Source organism: Podarcis raffonei, chromosome 5, assembly GCF_027172205.1.
Source record: "Podarcis raffonei isolate rPodRaf1 chromosome 5, rPodRaf1.pri, whole genome shotgun sequence".
NCBI lineage: Eukaryota > Metazoa > Chordata > Lepidosauria > Squamata > Lacertidae > Podarcis > Podarcis raffonei.
In genome coordinates, this window is record NC_070606.1 from 65,002,550 (window position 1) to 65,027,011 (window position 24,462).

At 42.5% G+C, this 24,462-nt stretch overlaps 1 protein-coding gene across 8 annotated transcripts in view; it reads right to left on the minus strand.

Annotated features, from left to right (window-relative positions):
- Nucleotides 1–18,058: 18,058 nt before the first annotated feature.
- The window catches only part of EPHB1 (EPH receptor B1), a 331,437-nt gene continuing 325,033 nt past the window's right edge, over nt 18,059–24,462 (minus strand). For 5 of the 8 annotated variants that reach the window (XR_008330673.1, XR_008330672.1, XR_008330669.1 and 2 more), the window contains one exon: nt 18,315–18,482. Coding sequence is in view for 3 of the 8 variants with exons in the window: in XM_053389846.1 (XP_053245821.1) it covers nt 18,218–18,482 (265 nt within the window). In the remaining 5 variants the exon portion in view is untranslated. Of the gene's footprint in view, nt 18,483–24,462 lie in introns of all 8 variants that reach the window. The other 3 variants (XM_053389846.1, XM_053389847.1, XM_053389845.1) reach the window with 1 other exon arrangement.

Here is a 24,462-nt window from a genome sequence, read left to right on the forward strand (position 1 = left end):
AAAGGTTCTCATTATCGAATGAAGATGGCTCCCATGCTTGCCGCTAATAATAAAAGCTGCTTCTAAAAATATGGTTGTGTAAGTGCAGTAGGCCTGTGCGGCCTTCTCCTACTCCCTTCACATCAGAAGGCTGTCAGTCAGTCTCCAGGAAAGGTCTCGTGCGGATTTCCGTATTTCTCATTTGCTTGAAGGGCTCTTGGGGAAGAGGGAGCAACACAGATCCTTGCAGGCTGCTCTTCGCTGCTCAGTGCAGAATGGCAACCAATAATCAGCTTCCTGGCAATAATGAGCCAAAGTCATGACTAGCCAATTGCCATTACCAGTAGCATCCATGCAGGGGCACCGACTTGCCCCTCACATTGAGGGGGCCTGGCGTTGCGTGATGTCATATGCCAAGGGGGCCTGGAGATGCCAGGGGTTGAACCTGGAACATTCTGCCTGCAAACTAGTTACTTTTCTGTTGCGCTACAACCTTCCCTGTGTATCCCATCTGGAGAAAGGTGGACTAGAAATGTGATAGATAAATAAATAAATAACCACCTCCAGTAAACAGCCAACATAATCTGTATCACTGAGTGGAGCTAGTTACTGAAGATGCATCCTGATGTAAACATCTGCATGGTGTTAAGACCAGTGCTGTTGCTGCTGGTTTGTCTCATTTGACACTCTTTATAAGCCGTTGTAAGACTGTGAAAGGCAATAATGGGCAACTGATACTGACCCCATGTGATTGTATGATGTTGCTAATTTCCCTGAAATATTAGCATGAAGAAGTCCTGCTTCACTTCATCCAATAATTCCAGAACAGGTGAGGAAAGTTGCCCATGCCATAGGCCTGTGATATGGTCCTCCTGTGCTGGATCCACCTGGAAAACTATTTACAGAGTCACCTTCATTGTCCAATAGCAGTTAATACTGGGAGGACCAACCCTATCATTAGGCAGGGTGAGGTAAGCACCTTAGATGCCAGATACTGGCAAGAGGGGCGACAGCATTCCCTGGCTGTTTTTCCTGCATTCACCCCAGAACCACCACTATCCCATTCTATTGCCTCACAGCTTGCTCCCCTGCCCCAAAATCAGACTTGCTGCTTCAGATGCTCTGGAGGACTTAATCCTGTATCTCATGTTGAAGTAACTGCCAATACAGTCAGCTTTCCTATGTGGAACAAGGAGAGAGCACCATCTTGTCCTTTGTTTCAGGCAGCAAAATGCATTAGGCCTGAAGGCTGGCCAAGGGTCCTGGTAGTAGCCCTGCTAACTGTTAAGCACATTTCAAGACTAAGCTGGGTAGCTTCTCCAACCTCTCCCCCCACCCCACATCTAAGAACATGGGAGGATGGCTTCAAGAATTAAAGAAGGATACAGTTAACATAGGGACGTGGGTGGCGCTGTGGGTTAAACCACAGAGCCTAGGACTTGCCGATCAGAAGGTTGGCGGTTCGAATCCCCGCGACGGGGTGAGCTCCGGTTGCTCAGTCCCTGCTCCTGCCAACCTAGCAGTTCGAAAGCATGTCAAAGTGCAAGTAGATAAATAGGTACCGCTCTGGCAGGAAGGTACCGTAAACGGCATTTCTGTGCGCTGCTCTGGTTCGCCAGAAGCGGCTTAGTCATACTGGCCACATGACCCGGAAGCTGTACGCCGGCTCCCTCGGCCAATAAAGCGAGATGAGCGCCAGAACCCCAGAGTCGGCCACGACTGGACCTAATGGTCAGGGGTCTCTTTACCTTTACCTTTACAGTTAACATAGTTCCATTTAAGCAGAGTTTCTATCTTGTTGGCATCCATCTGTCTCAGGAGGCAATAGAAGAATGTGCCTTAGGGGGTAAAGTCAAACCATTGCAGAGTTACAGAAAGTGCTATTTTTCTGAGGAAAGGTGGAGGCACTCATCAAGAACACGTGCCTCATTCTCTTAGAATGGCAATGGTGCCCACCTGAGAGGTGCTGGAACTGAGTTCTGGCGAGTTCTGGTTGAAAAAAATGCCCTTGTTATAGCACCTGCTGTGGCTGTAGAGACTGATACAGGAGAGACATGTTTTTTTGCAGATGGGCTAGATGAAGGCATCCAGTTTTGCTATCACGTGCACAGAAAAATGCTCATGCTCAGGGTCACTTTGCTCTTAACTATTGAGTTGACTTAGTATTTGGCGGTTTCTATTTCTGCCACCAAGATCAGGAAAAAGATGACCAACGCTTGAAACCAGCACAAGAAGCTCCACAGAAGAGGTAGTGAAGACATGAAGCCCATCACAGAAACATCTTCAGATGTCCTTGTGTGCTGTGCACTACATTGATTGAGCCAGTAGAGTTCCTGTAATGAAGCTAATGGAAAAGGCAGCAAGATTACTGAGATTTCTCATTTTTGGAACGAAAGCAGGAATATTCCTCCTGTCGTCTTGCTTCCCTTATTAAGGTAACATTATTGTGCATTACGGTACCATCTTCCCTAAAGTGCCTGAAGACATCCTGTCAGGAAGAGATGCTTTACATGTCGAAGCTGTTGGCGGGCTTTGTTTTGTTTTTTTGCTTATCCTGTTTAATGCCAAGAGGCACATATAATACAGAGAATTCGTTCGGAGCCCAGATCAAATATCAGCCATTGTGGTGCCAGGCTTCAGCTCTGTGATGAGAGGGGAAGTAATTGGATCAAGGTGTTCCACCTGAGGCAAGCAAATAAGCCCCCTGGGTCCGCAGACTCTGAAAACAGCTGTTGACTAGGGGGGCAGTCAAACAGCAGCGGGTCACCTGGGCATCCTTTCATTAAGATGGTAATTGAAAACCAGTTCACAACAATGGAGTCAGTGTAACTGCCTGCCCACGCACAATTCCACAGAGGAATATGCAGATTTCAGGGATGGCGCTGCAGCCACATTCCAAGGCTTTTGTCTCAAAAACATCTGGAGACTGTCCAGAATGCCTTCTGCCTAGGTTACATATGGTGGAAGCGAGCAACTCCAATAAGAAAGTGTGTGCGTGTGTGTGTCAAAAAAAAACAACACCCCCAAAAAACTCAGAATAGAAGAAAGTGTGCTTCATTCATCAGATCAATCACATCCAGAAGCTCTGCTCCCAGGGGTGTTTCCTAATCTGGCAGACTCCAAATGGCAAGTAATTGGTTAGACACCAAGCAAGTACCCAAGCTGAAGACAGACAATAGCTTTTAATGGTAGGTCTGCAGTTACGTAGTTACAGCACATGAGCCCTGCCATTTCCAGCTAGCAGTATTTCATGCCGTAGGGGTGAACCCAGCCCAAGCTTTAGAAAGCAGCTGCCAGTCAGAGCAGGGAGAAGATCAAACAAGATAATGTTGGGGTACTTGGAGGAGGAGGCGGAGGAGGAGGAGGAGACACCAATAGGTAAATGGATGAGTTGCTACTGCTGCAATGGGTAAAGTGGTATTTTGTGAATTGTTATGAGTCGTTGCTTTGTTGTATTTTGAGGCCTGTGCTATTTTAGGAATGATGTGCATTCTTTTTACCTTACCGAACTTTGTTGTTAAGAGCCGCCTTATTAAATAAGCATGAAGCAATTCCTTTTCTCCTGCCGTCATTTCTGTCAAAGAGTTTTGTCGCTTTTTTGAAGCTCCAGAAATCTCGCAGAATTTGTTTGATGAAAGAAGGCTGGGAGTGGACCAGGGTGGGACACGTGCCAAATGTACAGACCATATGCAATGACTCAACTGCTAATGTGCTTCCTCTATAACTCCAGTATTTTCTTCAAGGGTCACAGCCCAGCATCTCCCCTGCCTGAAATCCTGGGGAGTTGCTGCTGGTCAATGTAGACAGCACTGAACTAGAAGGAACAATGGTTGGTTCAGTATAAGGCACCGTATGGTGTTCCTTGGGATGCGGGTGGCACTGTGGTCTAAACCACAGAGCCTAGAACTTGCCGATAAGAAGGTCGGCGGTTCAAATCCCCGCAATGGGGTGAGCTCCCGTTGTTCGGTCCCAGCTCCTGCCAACCTAGCAGTTCAAAAGCACATCAAAGTACAAGTAGATAAATAGGTACCGCTCCGGCGGGAAGGTAAACGGCGTTTCTGTGCACTGTTCTGGTTTGACAGAAGCGGCTTAGTCATGCTGGCCACATGACCCAGAAAAACTGTCTGTGGACAAACGTCGGCTCCCTTGGCCGGTAAAGCGAGATAAGCGAGATAAGCGAGATAAGCGCCGCAACCCGAGTCATTCACAACTGCTCTTAACTGTCAGGAGTCCTTTACCTTTATGGTGTTCCTTTTATTAGCACAATTTTCTCCCCTCAGTTCTGCTTCTTCTTCCATCCTGGTTTAGGTACTTCTCAGGGGCCATACGGTGAGCAAGATGATGTCACAAGAGTCTGTAGGCAATTAGATTTGAAATGTGATGATATCACAGAGGGCAATTGAGAGCAATTCAACCCTTATGGCAAAGAGTGATGGGAAGTCTTAAGTTGTTTCGCTTCCGGAGGCGGCGCGAAACAGCAATGGCGGTCCTCTTCAGTTGTTGAGGAGGGGCTCCGCGGAAAAGGGTCGTGCGCTGCGGCACAGCGACGACCCGTTTAGGAAAACCACGGGTAGAGTGAGCCCGTGGCCGTGGGATTCGGCGGGCACCAGGAGCGACCTCGGATACGCAGAAGGGACCCCGTAAGGGGCTCCGGAACGTGGAGGGGGTAGCGGTGCTGTGAATCCATCGCTCTTTCCGCGGAAGCGAAGCCGCGCGGCTGCTGCTGATGAGCGCTGACCTTTCTTCTTTGAACATTTGATTGGAAACAACAAACTCGTGAGTAAGAAATTTGAGGCTTTATTTGGACATCAAATTGGTGAATTTCGGCTGAAAGCGGGAGACGCTAAAAAGGAAGTCAGTCTTCCGTCCCTGTTTAAAGTACTGAGCAAAGTTTTTTTAAAGCGGAAGCGTTGAAAGGAGTTTAAAAGAAGTTGGAACTTACCCTGCAAGTTTGGATTTGATTGTGAGACTGTGCTATACCTCTCTATATTTTGTGGATTATAAAGTTATAAGCCCCAGCTCACGGGCTGCCTGGATACAAAGTAACATCAGACTGTGGCAACTGTGTATAGAGACATAAAGTTACATTGGGCTACTTTGCAGTTACAAAAAAGGAACTGTTGTTCACACCTTCGCAAAGAACCTTTATCATCTGCAGTTTAAAGTGAATTTAGAGGGTTTCCCCCCCTTATTTTGGATTTTACCATATTTGGGAATTAAATGGTGGAAACTTTTGGGGAGCTCCCCCTGCTGGATTGTGGAAATATAAACCTCTGAGAACTGCTGGTTGTTTTGGAAATCTTTTTGCCTGGATGATTGCTTTTCCCATGGGATTTACAATTTGACCTTGAAACCTAGACAGTTGTGGAATGAGTGTGGCAGGAAAAACAAGGGCTGCCAAGAAAGCAAAACAAACTGAACTATTGCAATCAACTTTGCCTGTGCAGCCACGTAGATCATCTGTTCCAATTGTGACAGGTCTGCAAGAAGGACAATTTAAACAGCCAGTTTTGGAGGATATGGCTGCAGGAGGATTAGACCCTATTTCTAAAGAAATATTGGATCAACTGGCAGCATTAAATAAGAAAGCTGATGAACAAGCGGCTAAATTTGACCAGGTTACAGCAACGATTAATAAGTTGACAGACCAAGTTGCTCAAAACACACAGGCGATAGGAAATTTTGAAAAGACTATATCAGAGAACCGAAAATTAGCTGAGGACGCAAACACGAAAGCAGACCAAAACAAAAAAAGGATTGAGGAATTAAGAGGGGAAGTAAGACCACTGAGTAGACAGGTCACTGAACAACAGGCCTATCTGTCTATGGCGGAGCTGAAAAACCGGGAAAGTAATCTTAGGATTAGAAATATTCCAGAACTAGAAAAGGAAGATTTGGCTGGCTTTTTGACTGCAGAAATATCCAAGTTCTGGGGTTTGGCAGAAGAGAAAGACTTCAAAATCGTCACCGCTTTTAGATTGGGAAGAGTGGCCAAGAAAGATAAACCAAGGGATTGCTTGATCATATTGAGATACAAGCAAGAAAAAGACAACATACTTGGCCTACATTTTAAAAACCCATTGGTGATACAGGGAAAGACAGCAGAAATCTTCAGAGACATACCAAAACAATTGTTGGACTTAAGAACTACATACAAGGATCTGGCAAGATTATTAAGAAACAACACAATCCCTTACAGGTGGGAATTCCCCCAAGGATTATCTTTTAATTTGAAAGGGAAGAAGGTGAGAATCAGAACAGCAGAAGAGCAAGAAAAATTCCTAAACGATCACGGGGAGGACCTTCGAAAAGGGACAGCAGGTACCTGGCCACCCCCCACGCCTGGTACAAAAGATCCACCTCCAGACATAGACGAGAAGGGAGACAACCCCATCGGCTAACAAGCTGATCCAGGATGTCTCTGCAGCTTTTTAGTTGGAATATCCATGGGGCAAATTCCCCTGAAAAAAGGAAAAGGATTTTTCACATTTTGAGGAAAGAACAACTAGACGTCATTTGTCTCCAGGAAACCCATGTGACTAGGCTCCACAGAAGAGTGCTAATAAACAAGCGACTAGGCCAAGAATTTATTTCATCAGCTAAAGAAAAGAAAAGGGGAGTCGTGATATATGCAAAGGAGAGCCTAGCACCAAAATTTGTGTTCAAAGATGAACAAGGAAGAATTTTGGCGATCGAAATACAATCACAAGGAGAAAAATTTTTGATAATTGGAATTTACGCACCAAATGAGGGGAAATCTGAATTTTATGGGAAGCTGCATGAGACAATGCTGGACCATATGGACTATAATAACATCATTCTGATGGGAGATATGAATGGGGTTGTCTCCACACACATGGATAAGTCACAAAATCAATATGTGACTAAAGATGGCAGACTACCAAAGACTTTTTTTGAACTCACAGACAATATGGACTTGATTGATATCTGGAGGACAAAGAACCCCCTAGGTAGAGAGGGAACATTCTTTTCTGAGGCCCACCTATCCTGGACAAGAATCGACCAAATCTGGATATCTAGAGGACTGGCACCCAAGACCAAAAAAGTAGAGATCTGCCCTAAAACTTGCTCCGACCATAACCCCTTGAAAATGGACTTGAGACTTACACCAGCTGGATCCTTCAGATGGAGAATGAATGATGCATTGTTTAGAGACCAGGAGATAGTGAAGAAGGCCCAAAAGACGATGAAAGACTACTTTGAACTAAATTTGAACACTTCGGTGGAAAAAAAAACAATCTGGGACGCAAGCAAAGCTGTTATGAGAGGGTTTCTGATACAGCAGAATTCTATTAAGAAAAAACTCTGGAACGGTAAAAAGGACAAGATCTTGGAAAGGATAAAAGACGGAGAGAAAAAGTTGAGACTAAATCCAAAATCAAAAGAAGTTTTGAGAGAAATAAAATTCCATCAAGCACAATATGCAAAACTGATAAATCAAGAAGTTGAATGGAAAATCAAACAGATGAAACAAAGATCATTTGAATCGGCAAATAAATGTGGGAAGCTGCTATCATGGCAGCTGAAAAAGAGACAAAAACTGAACTTTGTTACCAATCTAGAGGTTGAAGGAGAATGTATTCAGAAACCAGAGGAAATTAGAAAGTGTTTCCAGAGATATTTTAAAAAATTGTTTTCCCAAGGACCCCAAGTGGAGACTGAAATAAATAAATTTTTAAAAAGCTATGGCCTACAAAAACTAACACAAGACAAACAAACTGACCTGAATTATAAAATAACCCAACAGGAAATCGAAAATGCCATTCAGAACATGCAACTAGGCAAATCCCCGGGCCCAGATGGACTTACCTCCAAATACTATAAGATATTGAAGGAATACCTGACTCAGCCATTGATGGAGGTATGTAATCAAATTATGGAAGGGAAGGGGGCACCAGAATCGTGGAAAGAGGCATTCATCACTTTGATACCAAAATTGGAATCTGAAAAGACTCAACTTAAGAACTACCGTCCCATCTCACTCCTAAACGTGGATTACAAGATTTTTGCTGACATTTTGGCAAATAGATTGAAAAAAGTCTTAAATGGAGTTATTCATAAAGACCAAGCAGGCTTTCTCCCTGGCAGGCATTTGTCAGATAATACTAGGAACATTGTTGACGTTCTGGAACTTCTACAGACAAATTTGAATACAAAAGCAGTTTTGATATTTATAGACGCGGAGAAGGCCTTTGACAATATATCTTAGAAATTTATGAAGAAGAATTTGGAAGGGATGGGAGTGGGAAGGGCGTTCCAAAATGGCATAGATGCAATATATTCAGAACAAAAGGCTAAATTGATAGTAAACAATGTGGTGACAGAAGAGTTTAAAATTGAAAAAGGAACACGACAGGGGTGCCCCCTATCACCCTTGCTATTTATTTCTGTCCTTGAGGTTTTGCTAAATTTGATCAGGAAGGATCAGCAGGTGGAAGGAATACAGGTCGGAGGAAAACAATATAAACTGAAGGCCTTTGCAGATGACTTGGTTTTGACATTACAGGAGCCGGTGTCCAGCACAAAAAGAGTATTGGAATTAATTTCTGAGTTTGGTCGGGTGGCGGGATTCAAGTTAAACAAACAAAAAACTAAGGTTTTGGCAAAAAACTTGACACCTTTAGAAATAGATGGGTTTCAGAAGGAAACAGAACTAAACGTTGTTAATAAAGTGAAATACCTGGGGGTCAACTTGACTGGGAAAAATTTGAATCTGTTTAAAGATAATTATGAAAAATGTTGGTCTGAAATTAAAAAGGATCTAGAAATCTGGTCAAGATTGAAACTTTCCTTGTTGGGAAGAATTGTAGCAGTAAAGATGAATGTATTGCCAAAAATGCTGTTTCTGTTCCAGACCCTACAGATCGTGGACAGAGTGGAATGTTTTGGAAAGTGGCAGAGGGACATTATGAAGTTTGTCTGGCAGGGCAAAAAGCCCCGAATAAAATTTAAAATATTAACAGATGCAAAGGAAAGAGGGGGTTTTGCCCTGCCGGACTTAAGGTTGTATTATGAAGCTGCATCCCTCTGCTGGCTGAAAGATTGGTTTTTGCTAGAAAACACTGATGTCCTAGATCTGGAAGGGTTCAACAATGCTTTTGGGTGGCATGCATATTTGTGGTACGACAAGGTAAAGTCTCATAAGTTGTTTAAAAACCATATTGTAAGGAAATCTCTGTTTTCTGTCTGGACTAAATACAAGGACTTATTTGAAAACAAGACTCCGAGGTGGTTATCACCGATGGAGGCTAAAGCCACAAAAATACTTAATATGGGGGGTGGCTGGGCAAAATACTGTGAAATAATAGAAAGAGTGGGTGACACTTGGAGGTTGCAGAGCTTTGAAAAATTGAAAGGGAAGGTGCGAGACTGGTTTCACTATGCCCAAATTTTAGAGATCTTTAAAAAAGATAAAAAAATTGGTTTCCAGGTGGAAAAATCAAAATTAGAACTAGAATTACTTGAACCTAAGACGAAAGTGCTTTCAAGAATGTACAACTTGCTGCTTAAATGGAATACTCAAGATGAGACAGTCAAATCAGCCATGATAAAATGGGCACAAGATATTGGATACAGCATTATGTTTGAGGACTGGGAAAGGTTATGGACCACCGGTATGAAATTTACGGCATGTAGTGCCTTAAAGGAAAATATTATGAAAATGATGTACAGGTGGTACATGACCCCAGTCAAACTTGCAAAGATATACCATTTGTCTGATAATAAATGTTGGAAATGTAAGGAGGCTGAAGGAACTTTTTACCACCTCTGGTGGACATGCCCGAGGGTGAAGGCCTTCTGGGAAATGATTTATAACGAGTTGAAAAAGGTATTTAAGTATACCTTTCAGAAGAAACCAGAGGCCTTCCTCTTGGGCATTGTGGGCCAGAGGATACCTAAGAAAGACAGAACCTTCTTTCTATACGCAACGACTGCAGCAAGAATTCTCATAGCTAAATACTGGAAGGCACAGGAGCTACCCACACTGGAAGAATGGCACACACAACTGATGGACTATATGCAACTAGCCGAAATGACTGGCAGAATCCGAGACCTGGGAGAAGAGGCTGTGGAAGAGGATTGGAAAAAATTTAAGGACTATTTACAAAAACATTATAAGATATATGAATGTTAAAAATTTGCTAAGGTTTGAGGTAAATATGCTTCAGTATTGAAATTCGGAGTTGATAGAAACAAAGTTAATGATTGAGAAAAGTTTTAATTTCAGAGTGAATAATTAGATGAAAATACAAAAACACAGGAAACAAGGTATTAATTTGCTGTTTATATTTATTATAAAGAATGCAGGGATGGAGGAGATGGGGAAGTCCAGTGGATGATGAAAAAAAAAAAAAAAAAGACTTCGAAAAATGAATTTTTTCTTGTTTAATTTCTTTTTCTTTCTGTAAAACCGCTTTTGTTGTGTTATTGATGATGGATTTAGATTCTAGAAAAAAGCAATAAAAAAATTTATAAAAAAAAAAAAAAATAAAATAAACTCAGCTCTGGTACACACACACACAGCACCTTCTTTGAGGAAGAAACTCGTTTTAATTACTAGTCAAACACCTCAAATAATCCAGGCAGATGCTTCCCTTTTATGCAAATTGGCACATAGCTTTACCATTGTGCCAGTGTTCTAATTACAGTCTAGCCAATGATCCTACTGGGCACACCTCTCTCTCTCTCTCTCTCTCTCTCTCTCTCTCTCTCTCTCTCTCACTGTATATATTTTATCTCCCCCAGAATCTTCTTGCTTCTTTTTGTCATCTTTTTTTCTGTAGATCTGCCTGCATGCTTGGCAAATGCACTGGAGTACAGGACATCTGAGTACAGGACGGATTATGGGCAATTCTAGCTAAGCTTCCTCAAAGCTTACAGATGGTTTTCAAAACCTCTAATTCTCCAAACGAACTGGACTCTGTCCATTGCTGAAAGTGTCTTCCTGACATTAATGGTTTTTTTTCTGATTTTGAACCACCCCTCAACAAACAAAATAAGAATCAAAGCAAGATGATTAAGCTCTTCTTTGGGGTATACAGTTTTTGCACTCTGGGAGTTTCTCTTCACTGAAGGATTCAAATTATGTTGGTTTAGTTTCTCCAATGTTTAAACACGCAAGCTGATCACCCTCTCCATTAACCTACTGCTAAGCAGAAACTTAGTTGAAAATGCCTTGCAGGCTGCAAACTGGCAAACTAAGCCAACTTATACAGCTGTTGTTATCTAGCTATAAGCAGGACCGGGTGCCTTCTGTAATCACAATTCTGCACTAAGGTAAATTATATGATAAAAGCTATATTCTGAAACCTGTATAAGTTTTGCAATTTTGCAAGGCTTCCATTGTTTGCACGATTCCGTCTCCCTTTTTCTGTTTTACTTTTACTATTTCATACAGTCTATTTCTGTTTCTGCTGCTCTTTAGGAGGGGCAAGGTGCATGCGGGGCGTATAAGAAAGAGGCAGATTTAGGGGAGCGGAACCAGTTGCACTTGGGTGTGGAGCCTCAGGGCAAAGGCAGGGGGCACCACAGCTATGATTTGGAATGAAACACAAAAGGCATCACACAGGGTGTCACTGTCATTTGAGAGCCCAAGCTCTGCCCCTGGAGAAGCCCTGCTCTGTGACGAATGGAAATTGTATTTAGTAACTTACATGGGCTTTTGAGTAGAGATGTCACTATTTCATACGTCCTTGGCGCAGAATATTTAGCTAGCTGAATACAGTAACTACTGAATAATAGTAACTACTGGCTGCTTGCTTTGAAAGCAGTCACTGCAATATTTATGCTACGATCAGTACCGTACTGATGCACAGGGTATTGTTGTACTGGTTACAAGAGCTAGCAGGTAACGTTAAAGTTCCCTATCCGTTTTTGACTTAGTGCAGGAATATCCTAGCCAGCTTTTATGTTGTTAGACAGAAATCAAATAGAATGTTCCTTCCAGCATTTCAGCAATGTATTTCAGCAATATAGCTGCTTTCATTCAACAGAAGACACCCCAAGGTTGCCAATTGCCACCCTGTAAAAAATGTGTTTGCATGGTGTTTAAGGTAGCGGAACTGCACCAGGCTCTTTACAATTGCTCATATACTGATCAATCAAGCTACCCAGAAAACATACAGTCTTCTTCTAAAGCATTGCCAAAGGGTCAGAACAGACTGGTAATTTAAAATAACTACCAGGTTGTATGGTTATAAAACCTTAAATGGCTCAGGACTGCAATACCTCAAGGACTGCCTCTCCCCATATGAACTGACCCTGTAATCATCATCTAAGGCCTTTTTTAGTGTGTCTCCTCTGCAAGAGGTCTGGAGGGTGGCAACACAAGAATGGGACATTTTTCTGGTGGCTCCCCATTTGTGGAATGCTCTCCCCAGGGAGGCTCGTATGACACCTTCATTATATATCTTTAGGTGCCAGGTGAAAACTTTTCTATTTAACCAGGTCTTTGGCTGATTAACATTCTACGTCCTTTAAAATGTCTTTGTGGGAGAGGGGTTATTGGTTGGTTGTTGTTTTTATTATGTATTTTGTGTTCTCATTTTGTATTTTTATGCTGTGAACCACCCTATAATCTTCAGAAGAAATTTAAATAACAGCAACTACCGGTATGTATCTGCACCCCTGCTCACTTCACTTCGCTCACTGGCTGTCCCCCTCACCACTACCAGACCTCTATTACTATTCTTAGATATTAGCATTATTTTTCACATAGTGTTCCTTCACTAGATTGGAACCTCAGCAGGCATTCTCCCATGAACCCTCATTTCAATAAACTGGTGCCAGAGTTGCAGGACCTATTATTTGCCCGTAATGGAAAGTGGTGTTTGGACTCATAGGGGAGTATCAGGAGTACCCCCAAGTTATCTACTCCCTCCTTCAGAGGGAGTGTGTCCTGAACCCCTGGCCTACCTGGCAGTAAGTCGGTATGTCCCCAGTCCAGGGTCAATCCACATGCCCAAAGTCCAGTCCAAAGCAGAGTCCCACAGAGATCCTGGTGCATCCAAGCTGAGGTCCATCAAACATGGGCAGGTGAGCAGACACAGCACGGTGCTTCCCTTTTGTACTTTGCATGCTGATTGCAGCATCTGGGCTTGACAAGGCACATGACCCTCACCTGCTCCAAGCCTGCCCCAGCTGAGAAATCACACACTTCCTCCCAGAGCCAGCGAGCCCCACCTGGCCAGCTAGAGAGCTGGGCTGTGGGCCCTTGCCTACCTGAGTCTCATAGAGTGCCTCTCCCACTGCTCCCTATGCCTCAGAGTCCACCGTGTTCATGAAGATGGGGGCCACTCTGGTGATGGGTTCTGCTGCTCTGGCTCCTGTGCACGGACCCCCATCCCCTCATCATCCTCTGTCACCCTGTACTTCCTACACCAACCTCTCCTTCCCCATCCCCAGCTTGCCCTGCTGTGTCCCAGTCCTGGCCACACCCCTTGCCAGGATCCTCTTCCTCCTCCCTGTAGTCCTGCCAGTTCATAACAGAATGTATCTCCATCAAAAGCAGACAACCTCCCAGGCATCCAGTCTTGGGAGCCACCCACCAATAGTGCCGCAGTCTTATCTGGATTTAGCTTTAGTTTGTTGACTCTCATCCAATGAACTGAGGCAGTACAATGTTCCCGCACATCCACTGCCACACCTGCCTGTGTAAAGCAGAGGTACAGCTGTGTGTCACCAGCCAAATCTGTACTATCCCACTAAGCCCCTTAACATTTCACCCATTTCAAACACCCATATTCCTCCCATGATTACATCCCTTCCTTCTGGCTATTTTCTCTCTGCTTTCCCACTCACTGTTTAAGGTGTTCAGCTTGTCTTCTTTTTCTTTTGAATGCAGTGCATTTTTAGATATTCTAGGGGGTGTTTCCATTGTTGCTCAGTCAGTGTCTGATGGTCTAGCTTTCAATGAGATTTCAACCAACATCATGTCGTTGTGAGAATCTGTATCATTTCAAGACCCTGCAGAAAAAGCAAACGCCATCACAAGGCTGGAGGAATGGGAAGTCTCTGCAAATCAATATGTAGAAGTGACACCCGAGAAAACGCTGCAGGTCAGAACGCACAAAGAAAATGAACAATACAAAATAGCATGCTCTGTTTTGTAAAGAGTAACCTCCAATCTGGTGTAGCAATTGAGGGATGTTATTTCAAAGTAATACTAAGAAAGCAAAGCCAGGGGATTTGATGTGCAAATGTTTCATGCGCTCCTAAAGCCACAGCTCCTCCCAAGCGGCCTTTGCTAAGAAATACATTACAAGCGGTATGTTAAGTACAAATTGTAAAGTATTTTGTATTGGCTTTGCCATTTCTGATATGACAAGCACTGAGAGTAAAAACTGAATGCCAGGAAATCCTTCACCCTGCTCACAGTTAGTTGGCTCAGGCCTAGCTCTTTCTGAGAGGCCAAGGTTCTACCAGGGTCATGCCATTTTAGACTCCTGGTTGGGGCTCATGTAATGGAGTCCCCCCAAACAGAACAGGCACAAAAGATTCCTATACATAGAAAACTACTGTGCCAGGTAGAAGGTGAAAGGTATGATCTTTCTCCTTCATATCTAGTTGCAGGGAGCTGGATCAGGCCAAAGGCCCATCTAGTCATGCAATCTGTTTCACACATTGGCTACCCAGCAGCTAGTATACAGGGAGTGTGAGGTGGGGTTTGTTTCTCTTTTTTTGCACAAAGTAATGCACTATTTATATAGGTTAACAACATTCATATATTACTCAAATTAAAGACTGCTAAGTGCTTTACAAAAGACAATCTAAAATATTCATTAAAAGTAGCAACGCAAGCTAACATCGAAACAAGTTACATAAAATGTAAATACAACTTTTAAAATACAAATATTTAAAAATATAAAATAAAAACAGCAATTTAAAAACTATTATACTTACTAAAATTGCATGTTAAAATTGTATGCTAGAATTACATATCTGCTATAATGATATGTGAGCTCCAACCTTTATACCCCAGACAGCGGTTTTCCTGCTTTGATTTTATTTTATTTTGCTTAACTTCATATAGGAGGAAGATATTCTTTTCTCTTGCAGGTGTCAAGGAAGTACTTTTTGCTAGGATGAAGCCTTCTGCCTCACTCCAGTGCAACAAAAAGTGAGAATTCATTATGGTGGTTATGTAAATAGGTGCAGGTTCGATTCTTAATGGTTGGGGTTACCCAGTGGCAAGAAACATGTCTAGCCTCACCACAATCCCATTGGTTCCATTGAGTCCAGTTCTTTATCTTGTTCCCTACACATGAAAATGAATGCCACTCATGCCCCCAAATATGAAGTTGGTGCAAATTACAAGGGAAAGGGTCAAGATTAAACTTTGGAAAGAAATTTATGATAGCACAAACTAGTTCATCATGAAACAGACTGCCTTGGAATCTATAGATTTTCTTCAGTAGAGGTTTTTAAGCAGAGGATGAACGACCACCTTGTTTGGATGCTGTAGTCCTGGGTTTCTTGTATCAGGAGCGGTTGGACTAGATTACCTTTGAAATACCTTCCAACTACGCGAGTCTTGAAATTTTGCCTTGGCTTGCTTCATATTTTCTAGCAGCTTTGCTATGGTTTTCTTCTGTTCCAGTTGTTATTAGAAGTTCTGTGGTATCTTTCTGGAAACCCAAGCACACCCTGCCTTTCTGAGGCAACAGAAACTGGGAGCCTCTCCTTTTTTGCAAGTAGCTTCTAAGTTGACTTTACCACATGACCCTAAGGCTGTGTACACACTACACCTTTAAATTACATTTGAAACACATTCTTTCCCTCAGTGAATTCTGGGCACTGTAATTCACGTCTCAGAGTTATTATTTCCAGCAGCCCTTAACAAACTACAGTGCCCAGAATTCTTTGAGGGAAAGAATGTGTTTCAAATGTGCTTTAAAGATACAGTGTGTAATGAAAATCTCGGAGGTCCATCCTGCCACCCGAACAAATGAGAACAGGGAATAATCATGAGTAGTAAGAAAGGGTAGTAGCGAAAAAGACACAAACCACTTTTAAAACCAGCTTTAGGGGTCATTCCAAAACTGTCCATATCGTCTGTAAATTAATGGAATTCCACTACAGAGAGCACTCATTTTATTCCTCTGTCAGAGTTGAGCCACCCAGTCCTAGAGTTACTCCACATTGATGAAACATTAGCCCAGGACACAAATATGTCTAAACTGACAATCAGGTTTCATAAATGACTTTGAAAACAACAGCATTATAAAATGTCAGTCCCTGAATGAAATCCATCCCCTGATGGGTGCCCTTGCAATCTCCAGTTACCAATCTAGGGGTGAAAGGGAAGCACGGAGGGATGACTACATGTGGGCTCTTGTGTATAAGAATCATAGCTGTCAACTTTTCCCTTTTCTTGTGAGGAATCCTACTCGGAATAAGGGAATTTCCCTTAAAAAAAGGGAAACGTTGACAGCTATGATAAGAATGGGGAAACCCTCTCAAGCTCTTGGTGAAAGCTGCCTTCTAGGAAAGCTACTTTACCCAGTAGAGGGCCTTCAACAAAGTTTAAAAAAAATGTGATACTTATGTTCTGGAGTAGGGCAAGTAATAAGGGTTGACCAACTACTTCTTATTTGTTTCATACTTCAAAGATAGCCATGTTGGTCAATAGGGAAAAAAACTCAAATTTCACAGTGTGGTGACATCTTTATTAGGACCAACCAAAATGTCATAAAAGTGAGCAAGGTTTGAGTTCTCCACAACTTTCCCCCAGGCAAAACAGAGTGGAGAGAAAAAGATGGCATGATGTTAAAGTCACAATATATGCCCTTTGAAACTACCTTAAGAAGGAATACAGGACTTGTGAAGACTTGATTAGATTTTAGCAATTGCTAGGTGTTAAACAGTTTTTCAAGATACACTAAGGTGTACTGGGCCAATGAAACAAAAAATGGCTGATTCCTCATTTAAAACAAACAAACATCCAGTGGTTAATCAGACCTACTTGTTCAATTTCTACAATTCCACTTTTTTTAGCAAAACATATTTAATTTGTTTCAAACTTCCCCTTTATCAGCCATAGCAGATACGAGTGACTCAGCATTTATTTACTGCAAGTTCATATTTGAGTTATAATTAAGTAAGCAAAGACACAGTCCTATGCACACTTGCCCTCAGAATATGTTCCCACTGAAAATCAGTGGGTTTTATTATTTCTGGGTTAATATGCATAGGATCGGATTGTAAGCAACCCACATTCCTCTTTTCTACTCTGTTGCACCTAAATTGCAGCAATCAAAACTACTCTGACTTTTCTTCCAGTTCCAGTATGTTGCAACTTCATCCCTGCTCCTTTCTTTCTCACCTTAAAAAAAGCAAGTTTGGAGTAGAAAGCTATTTGGCATCAACTATCTCTTGAGCATCCCTGTGATTCAAAGGGGTGTGGTCCAAATGGATATTATGCCAATTATCTCAAAACCCAATAAACTTTTGGCTGATATTTGATTCAAGTACAAAATCACATATGTACCAAGCCAATTACAAAGCGTGCACAGATTTCAAATCTTAAAGTAGATGGAAGCAAAGGCCATATGACTTTTTCATATATGGAAATTAATTTCTTGAAACACGCAGGCTCCCTTTGTAAGGCAATGTTGTTTGTACTTTGGTATCTTTACCCAGATATAACAATATTGCACAAGAAAGAACCCTTAGAATGAAAGGATGGCATTCAACAAAGTTTTACTCCGACAAGATTAGGGTTGCCATCTCCCCCAAAGTGAAAATCTTTGTTGTCATACGTCCAGGTTTTCCAGGACATTTTTCCGATTTGGACACCATTTTGATGGTCTGGGAAAACCTGGACATATTACAGCCCTGCAGTAGATACACTGAAGTTTATGAACCTAATGTAGTTGTGTTTGTTAAATTTCAAAGCACAGAACTTAGTTGAATACCACCCAAATATGTTGATGTTCCTACTCATGCAGATTGGATTCTGCTGCTAATACACAACATGCCATACTCATAAACCAGCCCCCCTTCCCTTCAGATAGCATTCTTCAATCTCTCAGCTACTAAAGTGGTTTTTTTTCCAAAATCAAGGTTATTTCGTAATTTTTATTGAGTGCAATTTTCAGTTTTTAGTACAATATTTTTTTGAAAGTTACTGTTACAAACTCTGACAATTTTGACACAATCAACAAGTTGAAAGGGAACGAGGGAAATGTACAAGAAGGCGCAATCCTTTACAGACATCTCATTGGCTATGTACACGGCGGGGCCTCTGTTGGCTGGGACAGTGCATGCTACTGCGGGAGGACTCTTCCTTCCTCTGCTCATCGGGAGGGAGCATGTTCTTGACACGAGGGCTTGGCATCACCCTCAGGAGGTCACAGCTCATCTGCAGGGCATGGCCAGCTTGCCAGCGGAAAACAAGGACAGGTCTGCGGTGGTAAGCTTCGCTGTCAGGGCTGGCCTCTTTCCATGTCCTTCCGGCATCAAACAGTGGCATAAAAGTGTTCCTAAAACAACAGCGGGCAGAAACGAGAACAAGAAAAACAACAAAGGGTTAGCTTTTTAGTTTTTAAATCATGCATACTCTTATAGCATTGTGAAGGCAGACATATTGATGGTGGAGGAGGAAAGAGGAGTCCTATCTGTTCGTTGTCACCTATTAATTTTCACCTATTACGGTAATTTTCATCTATAATTAATCAAAATTTTATATTGACTAAAACGATGGCGTTTTTAAAAATGAAGTTATTTATTTAATGTATTTCTAAAAATACAGATAAGCACCATCTCATAAGAGACGATAAGCACCCTTCTATCTCACTCTGAAATGAATGATGCCCCTACGAAGAGGAAGTCTACCATAATAAATGTGTCACCTAAAGACAATTCCCCCACATAATAATTGTTTCAGTTCTGTGCAGATTCATGCAGATGAAAACATATAGGCTCAATCAGCTAGACTTTATTTATTCAAGTGACAGTCCTAGTTTTAGCAATGAGTACTGGCACCATAATATGTTCTTTCCATAGGATTATAGTTGCAGAGGCTTCTTGCTACTGCTTAGGAACTAACTACTACATAAAGCACTACTACCCAGTGCAGCTCCCCACTATGCAGAGGTGTTTGAGGGTTCTGGTATAACTCCATCAGAATATATGCCATCTTTATTTCTTCTGGAACATGAGATTCCTTTTATAAGCCCTGCCACAGCTAACTAGCTTCCCAGGAGATCTGTGGTTTTATAGGTTCTGAAAATGCTGCAATACTGCCAAAAGGCAGTTCAGAACAGTTTTCAATGTCTTTAGAGCACCTCTAGGGTCTCCTGTCCCTGAATCCCCTTTTTATCATTCATTATATTTTAATAAATTTCAAAAATTTCACATATACATTCCAACACATAAAAATGTGTTATTGGGTTTATTTCAACTTCCCCTCCTGTTTTCCATAGTGTTTTAAATTTCTCACCCTTGCTGCACCCTATCACTTGTCCCTGAATTCCTGATTGGCTGGCAAGATCTGCCATCTAAACTCACCACCATTATATTGCATGCATATACTGGAACAATATGAATGCACACCCATACACACAGAGTCTGTATATTGCCATCTATGCCTTCTGCCTACTCTACTCTAGCCTACCTTTTCATTTTGAATGTACAACGTTCCTACTAACTTTTTCCAGAATTCAGCACGGAGTCAAAGGAAGTCCTGACCAAAATGCCTTTAAAATTGGTATCTTGAACCCAGCTTTGGAGTTTCTAGCCCGTGTGTCTTCTTGACACCTTTCCCATCAGCCCAAAAATAAACTACAATGTTTTCTAGTGCACTGAGAGTTGGGGCTAAGCCAATGCTCTGTGCTCATGTAGAAGAACCAAGCTTTCAATGACAGCATCTCTTCACACTGATCCAGTCCCTCTCCCCATTCTTTACTTTTTTAAATCCATTATACTTGGGGCAGGAGGAGGGCAAAATCAACAAAGCTCCCTATATCATCCTCAGTCTCCCTGCATGACTTTTCTGTGATTGTGCTATTAAAGCAATCTGTAAAGGGTGAATAATATTACAGCAATAACGTACTTGGCCCTCAGCTACATTGATTTCTTTTCATGTTTCATTCGTAGGAAATCAGGTGTGGGGGGCAATATTCCCCCCCTTCCCTTTTCTCTTTGGAAATACTGTGGTTTTCCTTGACTGCCCCTCCTCTGGTTTGATTCTAGGCAGAGGAAATTACCCCTTGCCTCCACTCTTTGCTACAGATTAGCTCCAGCTCTTGGATATGTTTGCTGAAATCTATGCCTCTAGGCAGTAGAGTTAATAACAGGAGAATTGACACCTCTATTGCCCTAATGCCAGCATGAGACATAACTTTAATAAAACAGGGTTTGCTTAATGTTGCAGCAGTAATAACCCCTGTCCAAGGTTACCTCCTTCCCCCTTTGTAATTCTCTCAGAAATGGCGCAAAAATGGCCTGCATTTTACCAAAAGCTCTGCATTGCTTTGGTGTCCACCTACTCCTCAATTTCAAGTTTGTGATGGGGCTTGAGAGTAAATAATTTGTAAAATGGTTTAGGAAGTGCAAACACCAATTTGCATGGATTTTGAGAACCTTGATTCACCACATATCCCTTGTTTCTGCATTAAAGGGGTGAAGAATAATCCTTATGCCAGGAACACCAGACAGATAATACAGATGTATGCACCAGAGAACTGAATGCTGAATTATCTGTTAGCCTTGCCCCCACCCACTTGTGCCAGGCCACCTGCCTTTTTCATTCTTTCAAGCCCTGCATATAAGGTGAAGAGCTGTAGCTCAGTTGTAGAGCTCAAACCTTGCATGCAAAAGGTCCCAGGATTGATCCCTGGTGCCTCTCTCCAATCTCATACCCTGGAGAGCCGCTGTCACTCAATGCAGATAACACTATGCTAGGTGAGACTCAATATAAGGCAGCTTTCTGGGAGAAAAATTAGACCAATGTGCTGGACAGAAGTGGAATGGGTGGCCTAAGGAGTTTCTGGCACAGATGATTAAGGTTGTCTCTTAAAGAAAGAAATGGTGCATCATCCACTTGTGTAGTCACTCCTGAAAAGAGCAGCAAAGGGTTGCCTGTTACCCATGCCGTAACAGAGAAGTGTAGCCCAGCAGCAAAATCCCATTATTTAGCCACGTCAGGGGGGCAAAGATACTTTTAATATACAATTGCACATTGGAAACATAAAACCGCCATATTAAATAGCAAAGCAATTGACCGCTGTGTCCCCTTGCCTAGCTCCTGATAACTAGGGGCTGCCAACACAATTATACTGGGGCTTGTGTTCCACCATCCTAACTTACTGAAGCTTAAAAAATGTCCCTGCTGTGCCTGACATTTTGCTTCTCTTAAAATTCATCATCTTTTGGAATCAAATCATTTTTGCAAACCTAGGTAGTAATGAAACTTTTATTTATTAATCTGGGATTCACAAGGGGGAGAAAAGGAGAAAGGGGGAGGGCAGAAACCAGTCAGAGAGAAATGCAGAACAGGGAAGCTTGTGGAAATTACCCAACAGGGTAAAAGATAAGTGCGTATGATAGGGTTAAACAGGCAAAGCTTAACATGAATAAAATCTCAACTGAAATCAGTGTGATTTACTTCCAGAGTTTAGAAGCAGGGTGAAAGGAAGACAGGAGTGTAACCAGAGGATAGGTGTAGAGTCTGCAGAAAGGTATATCAGATGGAGCCAAGCGTATGTCAGAAACTGAGTTTTACAACCCAATGTAAACTGGAAAGTACATCCTATTGCTTTCAATGAGACGTACTCCTAAATACATGTGCACAGGAAAAGATACCCATCAAGTAACAATGAAATGTCTATCACTAGTACCTGTATAGTACAGGAACTCCTGAAACAATTATATATCTTGGGGTACTCTGAACTGAGCCAACTGTTCCTCACTGCACTCCTGCTTCTAAGGCTGCCCCCCACCAACATCAAAGGCAGGATACAGATTTTGCCTCCCTTGCAATGGTGTCCAAGTGCAGCACTCTCCCCCATAGAAAGGAATGTAATCCATTCACTTACATGGAGAAATCCAAAGTATGTGTTCAGGAGCTCTACCCCGCCCTTTGCCTCTAGTAATACCAGCGAAGATTTCCCCCAACTGCATTTCAAATTACAGCCGGTCTATTGTATCTCCTAGGGCAAAATGGGAATCAATGATGATGATTTTGCATTATTTATGTACTGCTATGAATCTCTATGGTGCATTACAAAGCATAAGAAGATAAATCCTTGCCCTCCCCAGACACCTTACAAATTAAAAATTGACACAGGGGAGGGGGGGCACTGCATATAGGCACATGCAAACAGGGAAGGATATGGGTTTATTTCAGTTACCCATACTTAGGAGTAGTTACAGTGAGTTGGGAGGACCAGGCAAATGTGGCTTAATTGAAAAGATTGGTTTTGAGGAGAGATCTGAAGGAAGGGAGGGAGGCAGCATCCTTCAGATGTTCTGGGAGACAGTCCTGAGCTTAAAAGGCATCAAGAGCAAGCAAATTCATTTGAGGGGGCAGAAGATCTTTAGATGGCTAAAGAGTGAAGGTCACAGGCAGGGCTGCCACAGGATATGATGCGACCAGAGAGATAAGAAAGGGCAGTGAGAGTGTAGAGGGCTTTGAAGACAAGAGCAAGGAGTTTGTGCTTGATCTGGGAGAAGGCCCAGTGTAGGGATTTAAGGAGGGCAGAACCATAAAGGAGATGAATGATTTTGGCAGCAAAGTTCTAGACGGAAGGAGGGGGGGACTGAAGCAAGACAACAAGTGGACCAGAGTGGAGACAGTAGCAGTTGTCTAGGCGAGAGTTGACCTACAGTAGTCAATGAAGGATACAAGGGGGGGAGAATGTAAAGGGAAAATCAACATGACTTGGCAACAGTACGGCAGCAGGCACAGAAGGCAGAGGAGTGAAAGATAAAGCCAAAGTTTCATTCCTGGACAAGAGGAGGGTAGGTGGTGACATTGTTAATAGATACAGAAAATGATCTGAGGAGAGGTGGAGTGCTTAGATAGCAGTATGAGACATTTACCCTCGGACATGCTAAGTTTAGAAATCAATGAAATGTCAAAGTAGAAATATGAAGTAGTTGGAGATGCAGAACAGGAGGGAGACAGGCCTGGACCAGAGAGGTGCAGCTAGCTGTCATCAGCATGTAGGCAGTACTGAAAGCTATGGGATTTTATGAGGACATTCAGGGCTGGTGTGTCAAAGGAAAACAGCAGAGAGCCAAGAACAAATATCTGATATAGCCATGAAGAGGATGTTAGAGGGGAGTTTCAGGAGGGTGCAGAAACCAGATTGTAAGGGTCAGGAGAAGAGCTGGAGGAAAGGAAGTTGAGACAGTGGAAGTAAGCAACAAGCTCCAGCTGTTTGGAGACAAAGAGAAAAAGGGAAAATAGTTGGTAGGTGGACAGAAAGGAAGGGCCAATGTATTATTATTATCTTTTAAGGACAGAGGAACCTGTGGGATACTTGAAAGCAGCAGGAAATAAGTCAGAAAGCAGAAAGAGGTCGATAATTTATATGGTGGAAAGGCAGGAGAATGGAGGGGCAGATTGCAAGAAAGGACAGGATGAAGGAGGCACAGGAAGAGGTGGATTAGGGGTGAGGTGAAAACCGAGCCAGCTCCTATCTGCCTCTGCATGCCTCTGTAAAAGAGGTGTTTTTTATACATACAATGTGAACAGATTCTCAGGTTTCTACTGATAGTAGTAGCAGACATAATAATCTATCCTTGAGCTCAGACCTGCAGCCTGGACAAGACTGTTCCACAAGAGACTATGATATAGCTAACAGTGATAAAACTACACTACTGAGATTTATTTGAGATTAAATGGTCCAATAAAAGTACAAAATGTTGTTAACACATCATATAATCTCTAGGCCAAACAGCACCCCCTGCTTCAAATGTTCATGTGGCGGAAGCAGCGTTGCAGAATGGTGCACAGATGTTGTTACCCGGCTCCAGTGTGGAGTCAGTGTGGCTTCTGTGCCACAGTAAATTACAAGGAAAGGAGGGGAATGCCGGCTGTACAGATTGAAAACATGCCTGCAAATATGGAGTAATCCTGGAATAGGATAGGCAAGATGAAAGGGTGGGGAGAGGAAGAAGCCAGAGCAGCCACTGTTGCCTCTAATTGTTCATACAAGCACTCCCTGGTTAGTTGCCCTAACAATGTCATCTCCCTAGGGAATCCCAATTGTCAGCTGAGTGCAGTTTCACACTTCACAGGGAGGATAATTTGACAGCCACAATTAACTCAAATGGGGCTTTGATTCTATGAAGGGAGGCCATCATGTGGTTAAAAGTTATATATAAAAAAAACTGTTAACACTGCTCCCCACCAGGTGTGTATGAGACAAAGCTCATTAATTTCCAGAAGTACTTGAGAGGGAGAACACAGAGCAAAGACACAAAGGAAACTGCAGTATGGAACAGACTCCCCTT